The 14,592-nt window shown below is 38.0% G+C and overlaps 1 protein-coding gene across 5 annotated transcripts in view; it reads right to left on the bottom strand.

Moving 5' to 3' along the window:
• Window positions 1–1,983: 1,983 nt before the first annotated feature.
• The window catches only part of LOC112108480 (collagen alpha-1(XI) chain), a 221,790-nt gene continuing 209,181 nt past the window's right edge, over window positions 1,984–14,592 (bottom strand). For all 5 annotated transcript variants that reach the window (XM_026655480.2, XM_026655483.2, XM_026655482.2 and 2 more), the window contains 10 exons: window positions 14,011–14,064; window positions 12,900–13,007; window positions 12,202–12,255; window positions 12,062–12,097; window positions 11,886–11,939; window positions 10,726–10,975; window positions 8,068–8,180; window positions 6,765–6,833; window positions 5,831–6,064; window positions 1,984–3,716 (listed from right to left, as the gene is read on the bottom strand). In XM_026655480.2, coding sequence (XP_026511265.1) covers window positions 3,570–3,716; window positions 5,831–6,064; window positions 6,765–6,833; window positions 8,068–8,180; window positions 10,726–10,975; window positions 11,886–11,939; window positions 12,062–12,097; window positions 12,202–12,255; window positions 12,900–13,007; window positions 14,011–14,064 — 1,119 coding nt within the window. In that variant the 3' untranslated portion in view covers window positions 1,984–3,569. The remainder of the gene's footprint in view (window positions 3,717–5,830; window positions 6,065–6,764; window positions 6,834–8,067; window positions 8,181–10,725; window positions 10,976–11,885; window positions 11,940–12,061; window positions 12,098–12,201; window positions 12,256–12,899; window positions 13,008–14,010; window positions 14,065–14,592) is intronic.

Here is a 14,592-nt window from a genome sequence, read left to right as displayed (position 1 = left end):
TGAGTCCAGGCAGGCCCAGGCTTTTGAAGGCACAAAGACACCTTTAAGCCCTTGTGCTAAGCATATTTCTGTTGGGCCAAATAATTTGGTTCAAACAGTTTATAAGGATAGAAGAGGGTGAATATTTTTCTTTCAAGGAGAATTTCACTGATCACTATTTAAGTGATCAAATGGAGGCTAGTCCACAAGAAGCAGCAAATGCTTTCCTTTACAAGTTGTTGGAAAAAAATATACTGAAAAAGTATTAAAACCCAGATTTCCCTAATGTAATCAGAAGGAGAAGTGATGATAAATGTTCCATCAAGTATTGTCTTTACAGTATAGTTTGGCAAGTGATTAATTTCTCATTTTCTTGTTATCCGTTTAAAGCCACTGTTTGTGACAGATGTTTTTGTGTTAAAATCATGAAGGAGGCTGAGTAATTATCCTTTCTGTGCCTAACGTTGTTCTGGAAATACCAGCTGAGTATGAGAAAGGCAATAATGTTAGTCACTTGGGAGAAATGGCTGATAATCAGAAAATTGAAAGGTAGCTTGGGTAGTAAGTACATTCATAATATTTCATGAAATATTAACTGGGCATTACAAGATAAACAACAGGTCACTATCAGCCATTTTGATGAAAATGATCAAATGACGAACCGCTGAGGAACAGAAATATGTTTTCTGTAGAACAAGTGTGTTCCAATAAGTAGTCACAGATTCACTTATGGACTAGACAAAACAAAAACAGGGCAACAGTACATGATGGATAACCTCCAACAACCAAAAGAGGGAGAAGAAAGGGATACACTTGTTATTGCCTATGCACTTTTCCATTTTTCATGCTTGTGCATTTCATGATGTCACCCTGGCCAACTTTCTGAGTACTACAATGTCTCCTATTCATATACAAGTTTTGTCTGTTCGTAAAATTTGATGCCAGTAGCATGGGGAGGGTGGTGATTTGATGTAAAATCCAGAAGTCACGTAGCAGTGTAAGCCTCTTTATGATTACATAGATTGTTAATTCCTGGTCTGAAATTTATTGACTGGTTTTTGCTTATAGATTTGAGTAAGGATTTAATTTACATAGTTTTTGAGGTTTTTTTGTGGGCCTAGCATCTCTTCATGACACCTATGTCTTGATTTTATATCTAGCAACACTCACTTTCTACAGAGAATTAAGTGCAATTCAGGGTGTTACTAATGTGTCAATTTCAAGCCCATTGATTTTCTGCTAGGCACAATGTACTATGTACAGTGTTTAATAATGTTGAATCTTTGAACAGAGCATGTACAAAGTTTGCTTCTGACATTATCAAATAATTAATAAGACACATGAATTCCCCATAGATGATTAGCATACCTAAGGGTAGAAATTCCTTTTCCTTGCTGCCTACACATTTGAAATATCCAATATATTTGGAGAGCTGCTTATTGTGCATTTTTTATTTTTAATATTAGAGAGATGGAGTGTAGTTCAGTGGTTAGGGTGCTAGCTTGGGTTGTGGGAGACCAAGGTTTGGTTTGTGCTCTGCCACAGGTATTCTAAATGACCCTGGGTAATTCTCTTACTTTCTGTGAGCCTCAGCTCTCCATCTGTAAAATGGGGATACCAACATTCCCCTGCCTCACAGCGGCGTGTGGGGATAAATACATTGAAGATTGTGAGGTGCTCAGATGGCTATGGGGGCCATAAAAGATGGATAAAGGTTCTGAAAAGAAGTTGAGACCACAATTTTGCAGTTAGTAGCACACAGGCAGACTGCTGTGAATACACAAAGCCCCATTGACTATAACAGGGATCTATACAAGCTATCAGTGTCAGGACTGGGGCCTTGGGTATTAATACCTCTGTTCATGATGCATTTGTAGTGCTTGCCTGTGTTTATAATAAGATTTTTTTTTTCATTCTGGATTGTCTGGAAGCAGAATGCCATTACACTACTGAAACTGATGTAATATTTCTTGTAGTTTGAAGAAACAGAGTGACCAGTCCAGGTAGCCAAGACTTGATTTTATTAATAAAATTCATATTTTCCCTCTTTGAGGTGACAGTTACAAACTTTGGTTCAAAAATAAAAGAAATTCTGAACAGCAAAAGGTTGACTTTTTAAATCTCACTTTTACATGTATAAAATACCAGTTGGAAATGAGGGAGTGGAATCTGGTACCAATTAATTTAACAATTTATATAAGAAATAGTAACAAACATTTATTTTCAAGTCTTACATATATTATGAAAAATAATTACAAAAGGATTTGTGTTTTAAAGTTAAAATGTTATTTCTACTTCCAACTACCTGAAAAAAAAATGTTTAGCTGGAAGGCCAAACCAACCTTTTTGTGAGATTTGGATTGCAAATTGTAACAGTTTGGGTCAGAAAACAAGCTCTGTAGATAGCAGTCCCCTCGTATGTTGCTTTGCAACTAGGTAGAATCACATGACCTAGACATATTGTGTTCCTGGCCTTAAGTTGAAATAACAGAGAATTCATATTGATGGGATGGGCAAATAATATATGGGCTATCATGTGAAACTTAGTATCCAGTTCAGAAGCAAATATTCATCACTGCTCACATAAAAGCTATGTAAACACTGCACAAATCCATAAATAGTTGTTTTGAATCAAGTTTTAATATTTATATGGTTTAAAGAAGCACAATGAAAACAAATTCAGATGAGATAAAAAAAAAGGATAACTATAACTACCAGTTACTTCACATAGACTTAAACAGATCTCTGCACATACTTTCCCCACCTTTTTCATACACATTTTCCCCACCCACAAATATAAACTTGCTTATTTTAGGTATATACAGGTATCTTAAGAAACCCTAGAATCTGAAAAGGAAAATAAAAAGTCTGAGGTAATAGCACCATGGAATACAGCACCTCAGTGGGTGTGTTCATTCTTGAAATTCATTATCACAAAGTAATATCAGCAAAGTGTTGTTTTGAGTTTCTTGCCAAAGATTTTCCAGTTTTGCCACCTGAAGCTTTGTTGGCGACTTCAAATAACAGAGCTTTTCAACATCAATATATACAAAGGGACTTTATTATTAATCGGAAAAATTAAATTGGATTCACTGGAAATTACAACTTTATTTTTCATAATACATACACAGTATTGACAAAAATGTTTTGCAATTATAAAATAAGAGCCAGATGCAATTCAGAGACACATGCAAGTTTTGGAAATGGACACACAAATAACAGTATAGTACTGTACATAGAATAATTACAATTTATTAAACACACCTCCTTAGCACCTCTTTGTTGAAATAGAAGGAGCACCATGACATTCATGTTTTACAGCACCAAGGAATCCAAAAGGAGTATTCATAAAGCTATCCCTATGTTGTGTGTCTCTGCCACAGCCTCTTCTGTCCCTCATGATTTGCCAAATAAGTTTAAGTCATGTGATTCTGGCCCTACAAGGGCAATGGATATTTCCTAGATAAGACATTCGTACCCAGCAAGACATTTTTTTCTATGCCATCCTTAATCAAAACTTGCATGTGGCATGAAGTGGGTCGGTGGCACCTAGGCACAACTTGTTTGCCGATCTGCTCTTTGCCCTATACTTAACCGAGGAAACAAACGGGACCAACTTCGAATCCAAACTTCTGGTTCTGATCACCAAAGTCATTAATCATCACATCAACAATAGGCACTTGGTCTATTTTAGGTGTACTGATTTCGATCACAGTCTTTGCATAGCCTTTTCTTGACTGTAAAAAAAAAAAAGGGGGGGGGAACAAAATAAAAAATGGTTATGCATAAAAGTTGCAATGTTATAGATCTTTCACAAGTTAACTTTACAATATAGATTGTAATTATAAATAACTGCCATCCCATGTACTGAAAAGTATACACTAATGCCAGATGTTTCTAAGAAGATATTTTTTCTTGAATTATTTTCTTTTTTAAAATTAGTATTTTTATCTTCTAAAAATGCAAATGTGAAACTACTGTTTTTGGAAAAGAGAAAGTGATTGAACAGCACAAAAATCTATGGGATAAAATGGGCCTCCTCACTGGAAAAATCCATAAGTGGTTTAAAGTTCCGTGGAGAATTCTGAGTTTGCATATGTAGTAGCTGGTGAATCATGTTGTCAGGGGTTGTGGGGATTTTATCCTCATGAAGAGGCCAGTAATCCAATTTAGAGATGACAACTGAGACAATGTGCACTTCCAAGGAGAAAGGCTGTAACCTCGTTGCAAAGTGCTACAGCAGCTACTTGGAAATTCAAAATATCCAGGACTCTGACATGACTGCTAGATTATGCACCTTTGTTTATTTTTTTAAAAAGTAGGCAAACTCTGTTAATTGTGGGAGCAGATATCAGCTCCACCATCTCCTCTGGTATTTTACCCAGCCAAAGCAACATCTTGCTATCATCTGGAGTGAGCTTCTGTCATCTTACCCCCTCATCCAAGCCCCAATCTCAGAGAGACACTGAGAAAGCTGAGATAATGTCACAGCAGGCTATGATAAAAAAGGGATGTAGAATCTAGTGTTATCAGCTTATTAATAGCACTTCACCCCCAAACCATTTCACTATCTCTCCCAAGAGTTTCACATATAGATACCACAATAGCAGAAGCTATAAAGAAAAAAACCTAAAATAACTAGAAAGAGAGGTACATGTTGAAGAGAAGCAGTCATAGAATAGAACCCTATGGTACTCCATCATGAGAACTCTTCTGGCAGATAAACAAAACACTACTATTCATCCAAAGAAGAAAAGAACACAGCCAATCGAGCACCATTCTGTCTAACTCCACCAGATTTCACACCTGTGTGAACATCACCCCTGGCATATTGCAACAAAAAACAGTGATAAATGTAAAAGAATCCACAGTGAACGTATTCTACCTCCATTGCCAAGAAGAGAGCACTGACCAACTACACTAGCAATGTCTTTGTATCACAACCTGGTCTAACACAAATGGAAAAGGTTGTTGGAAACCCAAGGACTCCAGGTATTGCCTCCAAGCTATTTATCACAACCTTCTCAATAATTGTCTCTAAAAAAGGAATTTTAGAGAGGATTCTTAGATATCACAAAAACACAATGATTAGTCAGGTGTAAATGCATAGATATGTAGCTATCTAGACAACAAATGGCAAAATATTCAGCATTGAGACGTGGCTTCTGAGGCAAGAAGCTAACAACTGATACACTTGAATGGACCCAATACCTTGTTGGAGAGATGATCAGATAGTTGGTGTGTGTATGGAATATTCCTAGTGACACTATGGAAGCTGGGAGAAGAGTGGGCAGGATATAATCCATGGACTTTACCTCGTGTTGATTTCTGCTCTTCTTTTAGATAAGCAATGCACACATGTCAAACTATGCAATTAGTGCAAAGTGCATACAACAAAAATGTGCTTTGGATAGCTGTAATTCATAGATACACAGTAGATCCAAAGCTTGTGAACAATGTATCTTCCCCTTGCATCAATTGATTTCAGAGAGTTAACATATACTAACAGTGCAATGCCTCCTTTCACAATACTTATTTTCTGCTGCTTTTCCCTTACATAACTTTTTTAGAATAGCAAAATATCTAATTTCAGCACATTGGCACTAACAGCAAGCATTCATTCCAAACTTTGCTTTGCTATTGCTTAATTTGTGCTTAATATTTTTCTTGATATGAAATTTAGAGAACTGACTAATTCATTATAGTTAAAATCTACTAAAATGGCAGAGTATTAAAAATAAAATCTTCAGAGCCTTTCTCAGAAGGAAGACAGCATAAGAATGAACTAGTTTGACTACTAAGCCCACCTGTCATATTAAAGTAGAAAAGAATATTTTGAGCCTATACTTACTGCACAGCCATCATGAAGAGCTTTGATGTAAGGATTGTTGTCATAAGACATCTCTTCGTCATTTGATCCTAAGAACCTCAGTGCTTTGTCATAGCTGTCAGATGACCCATCATGCCAAGCTACGGACTGATGACAGTTGTAAGTGAAATTTTGTCTGGCAGAGGCACTCAGTAGTTTAAGGAATGTCATTTGAACCATATTAATGGAATTGCCTTCAACATCCACATAGGAAAGCTGGAAAATATAAGTAGGCACATGAACATTTGGTTGCTTCCTTCTCTTAAGTGCAAAAGCAGAAAATTACTGTTGACACAGAATCCCATTAACTGATCTTAATGTAAAAATCAGCCGATACATACTATATTGTCATTCTTAGATTTTAAAGCACAATCAAGCTATGAATTAGTAAAAAGGTTTTCATTTTATAGCAGTAATTATGACAAACAACTATACATTTAGCTGCATCCTATTGCAAGATCCAGAGAATCGTCTCCAAAATATTCTGACCTTGTAATAGCAAATTCTTCTGAGACATAGGTTCAGTTCATTGTAACTATATGTCTGTTACTGAGTATGCATAAATGATGCTGCAGCCTATCTTTAGTTACCTGGAATGGAGCCTGGGGATCTGCACTCAAGCTGTTTTACAGAGGGTTAGTGGTGGTGCAAGGGCTGCCAGAATACAGCCATCCACTCTGCAGTTAACCACTGCGTTTTTGCTACATTTGAAGCATGATAAGTAGGAAAGCACAGAGCAGGCCCTTGCTGTCCAATGTGCAAGAGGCCACTTAACTGCTCTAATGTTAAGGGGGGAAAAGGTTGAGGCTGCACGAATTCCTTTTTGTATTATATAGTCAAGATTATTCAGTGAACGTTGATCATTGATAGTACATGCCTGGTTTGTGAATCACTGTATGTTGAGATGACTACTTACCAGTTTGCCTCTCTTAAATTCACTAAACCAGGCTCCTGGATTCTCCTTTGGCCATGATGAAATTCTTACCTGTTGTAAGCAGAGAATGTGAGTATTTACAACATACGTTAGAAAAAAGAATGCTTTTTCACATCAAAAACTGCAAAATAAATCTTCCTTCTGGGATATCAACCTATTTTAAGTGGTCTTTGGAGCTATGCAGACACACATCTACATTTGATTTATTTAATACCCTAAAACTGGATACTTTGCTTAGATAGAGATAAAATACCCACAAATTAATTGCTTTAGACCAACTGAACTGAATAAAAGATGTTAAAATAATTTCTGTTCATAAACTATACAGAGCATGTAGCAGAGATACCTCAGATCAATTCAGATAAGTTATTGGGGTAAACTGCACCCGTTTGGATTCATAAGGATTTGCACTGGTATGACTACATTGATTCATATCCTTGTCTAGATAGGCTTTTAGAAAGCCACCTTCTTCATTGGTTAGGCAGCCATTTATACTTATGGGTGTGAAACACTACCAGTTCAAAATAGTAGTGTTTTTCAGCCACTTTGTACAGGTAGAAATGATACCACCAGGGGTGAGACAGTAGAGAATCAGACACTAGAGTTTATCTTTTAGGTATCAGATTGAACTTTATGTGCTCATTAGTAATGGGTAAATAGCTGTGTCATGTCCTGGGCTGCAGGAGACATTTAGCTAGCAAGCAGGTGAGTAATAAAGTACATCTGTGAAAAAGGGGGTAAAAAGTTTGTGTATCATTGCCTTATCCTGTTTAAGGCTAAGATTTAATCATGGGTATTTTTAGTAAAAGTCATGGACAGGTCACGGGCAATAAACAAAAATTCACAGCCCCCTGACCTGTCCATGACTTGTACTAAAAATACCCATGATTAAATCTTGGGTGCTCTGGGGGCTTGCAGGGGTGCAGCTGCTGCTCTGGAGCGGGGACTCTGCGGTGCCTGCTGGGGAGGGAGGGGCACTCCTGGGTGTCTGTTGGTGCTTGGGGTTGGGGTGCTGCCCAGGACTGCTGCTGGCCCTGGGATAGGCCACACCTGCCAGCTGCAGAAGTCCTGGAGGTCCCAGAAAGTCACTGAATCCGTGACTTCCGTGACCTCCATAACAGACTCACAGCCTTACTCATGTTTATGCAAAGTAAATGTAATAATTAGCCTGTAATAAAAACAGATAAATGAAACCATGACAGTATAATTTTACTATTTAGTTCAATATTGCAACAACATGGCAGGAACTGTCAACAGTCAACCCAAAACACAGATTGGTACTTACTCCTTCAGATTTCTTATCTGGGTAGATGCAAGTTTCGCCACCCGCTGTGAAATTACAGTACACTTTGAAGGAGTCTCCAGAGCAGCCCTGATTAGGATCAATCCAATAGTCGCCTAAAACAAACGAGAGAGGATTTACTTAAGATAATGATTGATTTTGAAGTCATCTTTTACTGCCATCTAATGCTGCTCAAAAAGTTTTATCTGTAAAGATATAGTTGTTTTATCTTAAAGATTGGGAAGCAAAAACAATTTTTTGTTGTTGTCTTTATTGCTCCTTTATGAAAGATAAAACCAGCCTCAGTTGTTTTTTATTTTATTTCAGCTTGTATTTTATTTCAGGGTATGACTCCCTTTGTTTGCTGAAGGACTTTAGTAAGTCATTTGCAGAACTGGTGAATGGCACGGCAGGAGGCTGAAATCTGAGGCACAGCTCTGAGAGAGACCCCAGCTGAATGGAGAAAGCAGGTTGTATGTGTCAGCCTCCTGTGACTTCAACATCCAGATCCTTCAGTTAAAGAAAAGTCAGAACCTGATATTTCAAAACATTGAAAGAAAAACAAGCAGAAGAAATGTTAAGGCATAAAGGAGCAATTCAAACCCTGGGCTGGATTGTGATGTTTAGGCACAGCCCTGTGTTCAGGGTGGCGTGAAGCTGCATAGTCATAGGAGGGTGCATGTCAGAAATAGGTATGCTGAAGCAGGGTGCCTGCTACTACACACCTCTGTGGAGTTCAGCTTATTTCTCCACCTCTGCTGGGTGGTGCATGCTGGGACTAGAGCCATTGCCCCTGCTTCTAACTCCTGAATTACGCATCTGCACTGGGAGCACTGGTGGAAACTGAGATAAGCGGCCTCAGGTTCAGGCGTTTTACCACTATGCTGCCTAACCCTGAAGCTGCAGTGTAGTTGAGGCTCTGATGTTTCTAGATAGTAAAAGCACCATAACTGATGGCTGGTTAGACAACATAATGGCAAAGACACTTGAACTGGACTGAGCCTTTTCTGCTCTACAGCTTCCACCCTTCTTACCACTGTTGGGAATTATGGGTCCTAGAAATGCTAGTGTAGACAAGGTGCTGAGGGTGAGTGCTATAGTCAGTCCTAAGACCATTCAAATGTCAGTCTCTAAGGTGACTGCTAACAATCATTCTAATTATGATGGTGTTTTTTGTGATGTGGACTAACACTACCAGCTAATTGCACATTACTGGCAGAACAGCAAATAGCAGTGGTTCTCAGTCACTACCGTCCTAGCCCAGGTGCTAGCCAAAGCGCAGGTTTCTGAAAGGCGTGCGTTACCAATCCTTTCAGTAATACTGTCTCCTGAATGTAAAGTATGGAACATAAGACTATATGTATGATATTTGTGATAATAGCTACAGGTTATTTTTAAGCCTTCTTTGTTCAGACTCTCTTTATTTAAAATAGGCAGTCCTGACAGCTAGCCTCCTACTCCCAAGAGCTTTGTAAAGAAATGAATGTTTTCACTTTTATTTTAACCAAATTAAACCTTCACTCATATTAAAACAAAAGCTCCAAATAATAGATAAATACTGGTAAGTGAACAAGTCAGAGACTTTCTATAAAAGATAGTCATTATAATGGAGGTACTGAATTGTAATATATGTACTTTTCATACAGCACATTCACTACTTAACTGTTCCTCAAGGCAACCATCTGTTTTTATCTGTCTAGAGTGAAAACAATAAGTATTATTAAATTGTCAAAATGTATTTTTGCTCTCATTTTAAAATATGAAAAGATTACTTTGAACGGGGAGAAATATTCATTACAATAAAAGAAATATAAAAGCAGGAGAGCTGTGTGAAAGTTGGCCTTCATTTAAAGCTTACCAGAGAGTAAGTGCAGTTTAAATAAATAAACAAAAATAAACAAAGCTATTTCTCTGAAACACTGCCTAATTTATGACTCTGCATTTTATTTAACTTTAACACCAGAAAGTACTAGTCTTAATATTGCCATATGATCTTGAATATGTCCATACATTTCACATAAACCTCAGTCTTTTTTGCTTAATGTGTTTTTAGGATGAAAGCACTATGAAGGAATTTATTGTGAGCAGTATTCAGTAATGTTTTGTACAACTCTCTGATATTTTTTTTTAAATTCTGGACTAATATTTGTAGCACCTAAAACAAATCTGCATCCAGCCACCCACCCCCAGATTTAAAATAGTTATATCTTTTGGGTGAAATCTTGGCATCATTGTGGCTAAGCTCCCATTGACTTCAATGGCACAAGGACTTCACCCTTTGTTCTTTTGGAAAAGGTGGTTTTGTAAAATGCAAAGTCTACCTTTCTAAATAAACATTGAAACTTTTATTTCTCTCCTTGCTAATATGCTTTTTTTTTGGTAAAGCAATCTGTAAAAGCTGTACATCTAAAACCAGACTGACTGTATTGCATATGTAATGAACTCTTGCTTTTCAGACACAGAATTTCTATAGTTGAAATTAAATTCACCATGTTTATAAATGGCTTTTTTTTTTGCCTGCAATAATGGATTTAATGAACATTTTCTTAGCTTTTCTTTAGAGACTATATTAACCATATAACTAGAATTAATAAGCTGACAATATACTTCAGTAAATCATAACCTCAGCCCATTTGCTTTTGTCATGTAATATTAACATACCGTCTGGGAAGTCTGGGTGGCAGAGTTGTAGATCTGTGCAAGTTCGGGCTGGGTTGTTCTGAGTGCCCATTGGATACTTCATATGTTCAATATCTTGCTTCAGAGAATTGAGTGAACCAAATATTTCCTCCATGCCATCAGAATAATCCAGGATGTTATCAGCTGCATCAGCCAGCATGTAATCCGGAGATCTTCTTGTCTTTTTGGGTGACTGGATTGGCAAAGGCTGGATAACTTCCCCGGGAGGACCCTGTAAAGTACATCACATACTTTGGTTGCCTTTTAATTTTATTTTCTATCTGCATAAATAGATTGATAGATGGAAATCTTGGTTGGAGGTAGTTTGAATGGTCTGTCTTCTTTTTTATCTTATTTATTTTTCTCGAATTTCCTTTGGTTTGGTCAAGGCTTGATTACAGAGAGAGAGAGATTCTTCCTGGCCCTTATGTGGGAGCAGAGCAGGGGGAATGCCATATGGAGCAAAATCACAGTCCACATGCTCACAAAAATGTAGGCAGTGCATTATCCCTGCTCCCCAGAGGGCCCACAATGCCCCAAAGGGGGCAGGTAAGAGGCAGACCCAGGCTCCACCCCCAACGTCCACCACCATGCTGCCTAGCAGAGCTAGTTAGCCACTAGGGGAAGACTAAGTTGCCCCCCAAAAGGGGTGCAGTTCTGGGGTTACTTGCCCCAGTGCACCTGGGAAACAACCTGAGACAGACAGTCTCTTAGTATGCTCACACTGGAATGAAACCAAAAATATTTGAAATTTCCAGAGAACCAAAATTCCTCCATCAATTGCATTTCAGATTGAGAAAATGTTTCATTTCGATTTTGACTTTTTTTTTGCATTTTATATTTTATAGAATAAAAAAATGGAAAATCAAAATGTTATGTTCTGAAAAAGGAAGTGTTTCCTTTTTTCCCCCCAAATTTTTGTTTTAGAAGGAATTTTTGTCAGAGACATCACGTTTCCGTGAAATTTTTTGCATTTATGGACTGGAATTTTCCAATAGAAAAGCATTCGGTTTGAAATATTTCCAACCAGCTCTAATATTTTCCTTTTCTGCAATTTTCCAAAGTCCTACCTTCCAGCGTTATAAAACAGGATCATTTGGACCATTAACTGAATGCATCGTCAAATAAGTGATTTTACTTACGGGAGGACCCGGGGGGCCAGGGAAACCACCATCACCCTTTTGACCACCAGGACCCTACAAATCAGTGAAAGAAACCCTGTGTTAGCAGTCTTGGAAAAACATAACAGCAGAATTTTTTAAGAAAACCACCAACTCCAAGGGAAAATGCAGAACAAGTCTGGAAAGGAGTTACTTACAGTGGATCCTTTGGAACCCTTTGGACCTTGAGGACCCTAGGGGACAATGGACACAGTTTCACTGAGTTGTACTCAAGCTAAGATGGGAATATTTTGAACTGAACAATATTTGGCAAGACACTTTGGATGTAATTACTTACAGGTAAACCAGGAGGGCCAGGGGGGCCTAGTGGACCAGCGGGACCGGAAATGCCCTAAAGAAGAATGAGCAGAAACTACGTTATTCTATGTGCATTGTTTCTGCTATACTGAGCAATGGTGACAGGGGCAATAAGATGACTAGTTTAGTACAGAGTAGTTCTACGCAGGGTTTAAGTCGGCTTAATGATCTAGATCCTGTTTTATTATTAACAACATGACATGCCAATTTGAGTTCTGTTTTTGTTCTTCTCACCCTCCAGAGTTCATAAGCCACTACCCCATCCACCTCCAAATCCTCCTTAAGGCTCACTTTTGACATCAGGCACACACAACGCTGCCAGTTGATAAAAGCTAGGCAGATGATGAGCTACATTGTGAGCATAGCTAGTGTACGTGACAATGTTGAGCAAATTGTTGTGACCAGGTCCTCTGCCTGTTTGTTTGTTTCATCCATCTACTGAGTCTTGTCCATAAGCTAGATTCTGAGCTCTTTAGCTTCATGACACATTTGTACAGCACCTAGCACAATGGGACCTTGATTCCTGAATGGGGATTCCAGGTGCTGCTGCAATTTAAATGCTACTCATATACAAGATCTGTGCAAATGGCTTAGAATTCAAATTCTCTTCTTCTTGACTTGGCAGAGAGGATAAGCTTGTACAGAACTTAAATGGAAACAAAAGTGTGTTTTACTAACTGTATCGCCCTTGGCTCCGAGAGCCCCTTGTGGACCTGGAAGACCCCTGTCACCCTTTTCACCCTGTTCTCCTGGAGGTCCAATCAGACCAATCAGACCGGGATGTCCCTAGAAAAGAGCCAGAGAAAAATAAGATTGAAGGTCAATATATATAACTATGAATACATGTAAATTAAATGAGAAATATACATTGATAGCTTAGGGTATTGAAAAGTCATCACTGAACATATTTACAGAGAAATCCTAAAAAATCCTAAAAACAGTAGGCACACAATTATTCTGCAGGTACATTCATTTGCAGACATTTATGCTCAGAGATTACCTGCAGAGTTAACTACTTATTCCATGAAAAATAAATCTGTGAGTGCTACTTACTGAAGCCGGTGCAGAAATAACAATACCTATCAGTTCAGGCGTCACACCCTTGTCAGTATTTAAATGCTCCAAACACATTTGTAAGTAGAGTTGTAAACCACCTCGATAAGTAATATACATTTTTAAATACCTGATCCAAGTATGTAAATGAATGGACTTCATACCAAACAATGTCCCTTTCCACCAACAGTTCCCCTTGCCCTGATAGCTCAATGGGATTTCGGTGCCTATTTCCCTTAGGATCCTTTAACAAGCGCATCCTATATCTTTAAAGTCATTACTGCTGTTACTTCTCACTAAAGACAAATACAACAATTGTTCTATATTTATAGTTTGTGGCTTTTTATATATAAAAAAGCTAATATGTCTTATTCCCAACTGTGAAACTATATGCTTTTCCCCTATGGATTTCTGTGGGCTCTTAATAACAGAGAAAAGCCAGGGTAATTAAATTTACCTTCCAGGCAATGACTGTTCCTTTCTCTCTGAATGCTGCTGGGATGGGCAGATGTGGCCTACTATTTCATTATTTATTATTATTATTGTTATTATTATGGCAGTGGAGAGTTGATTGATGGGTGCTATGGACCTTTTGTGTCACTATGGCATCTTTTATACAACAGAAATACTTTTTTTTTTGTCTTATGCACTCAGCCAACACTTGGCTTTTAGACTGATGCCATAATTGTGGAGCCTTTCTCAAACTGAAGACACAAAGTGAGAAATTTCCACTTACCTTCTCACCCTTGGAACCTGGATCCCCCTTCAGTCCAGGCAAGCCAGGTGGACCCTAAATAGGTCAAAGGAAATAATGTTAAACACAAGTTTTAAATGGCATGGCAGGATGCACTCATAATATTTATCTGAAATAATAAAAGTACTGTACGTTCATGTACTGTGGCATTCAATGGCTGATGATGGGCTGTGTGTACAACTTAGGGCACAAGATAATCTTTAAGTGTATGCTTAAAAGAAACATTTCTGATTCATTGCACTAATAGAATAGTTGATTTTGACAAGACTAGGAAGTGGAAGCGAGGGCCTGTGTGACTGGAAATTTATGAGGAAAGAGCTCTTTAAAGGTCAACTAAAAGTCTCCATGTGGCACTGGAAATACCCAGTGAAGCATGTGATAGTTAATCAAATTTTCTAATCTATGTTTTGTTACTTTTGCTTGTGGGCACTTTACATGCTTTTCAATACTTCTTCAATAATGCTTGGTCTTTATTATCCCTATCCTGTTATAACACAGTGGTAAAGAGACCTCTTAATTCGCTTAAGTTGGTAGTGAGGATCAGTAATGTCCGGCAGATTGTTA

This window comes from Terrapene carolina, unplaced genomic scaffold (assembly GCF_002925995.2).
Source record: "Terrapene carolina triunguis isolate 2854851 unplaced genomic scaffold, T_m_triunguis-2.0 Scaffold210, whole genome shotgun sequence".
In the NCBI taxonomy this organism is placed as follows: Eukaryota; Metazoa; Chordata; order Testudines; family Emydidae; genus Terrapene; species Terrapene triunguis.
The sequence above is the reverse complement of the archived record's forward strand: the minus strand, read 5'-3'. Positions and strand labels throughout refer to the sequence as shown.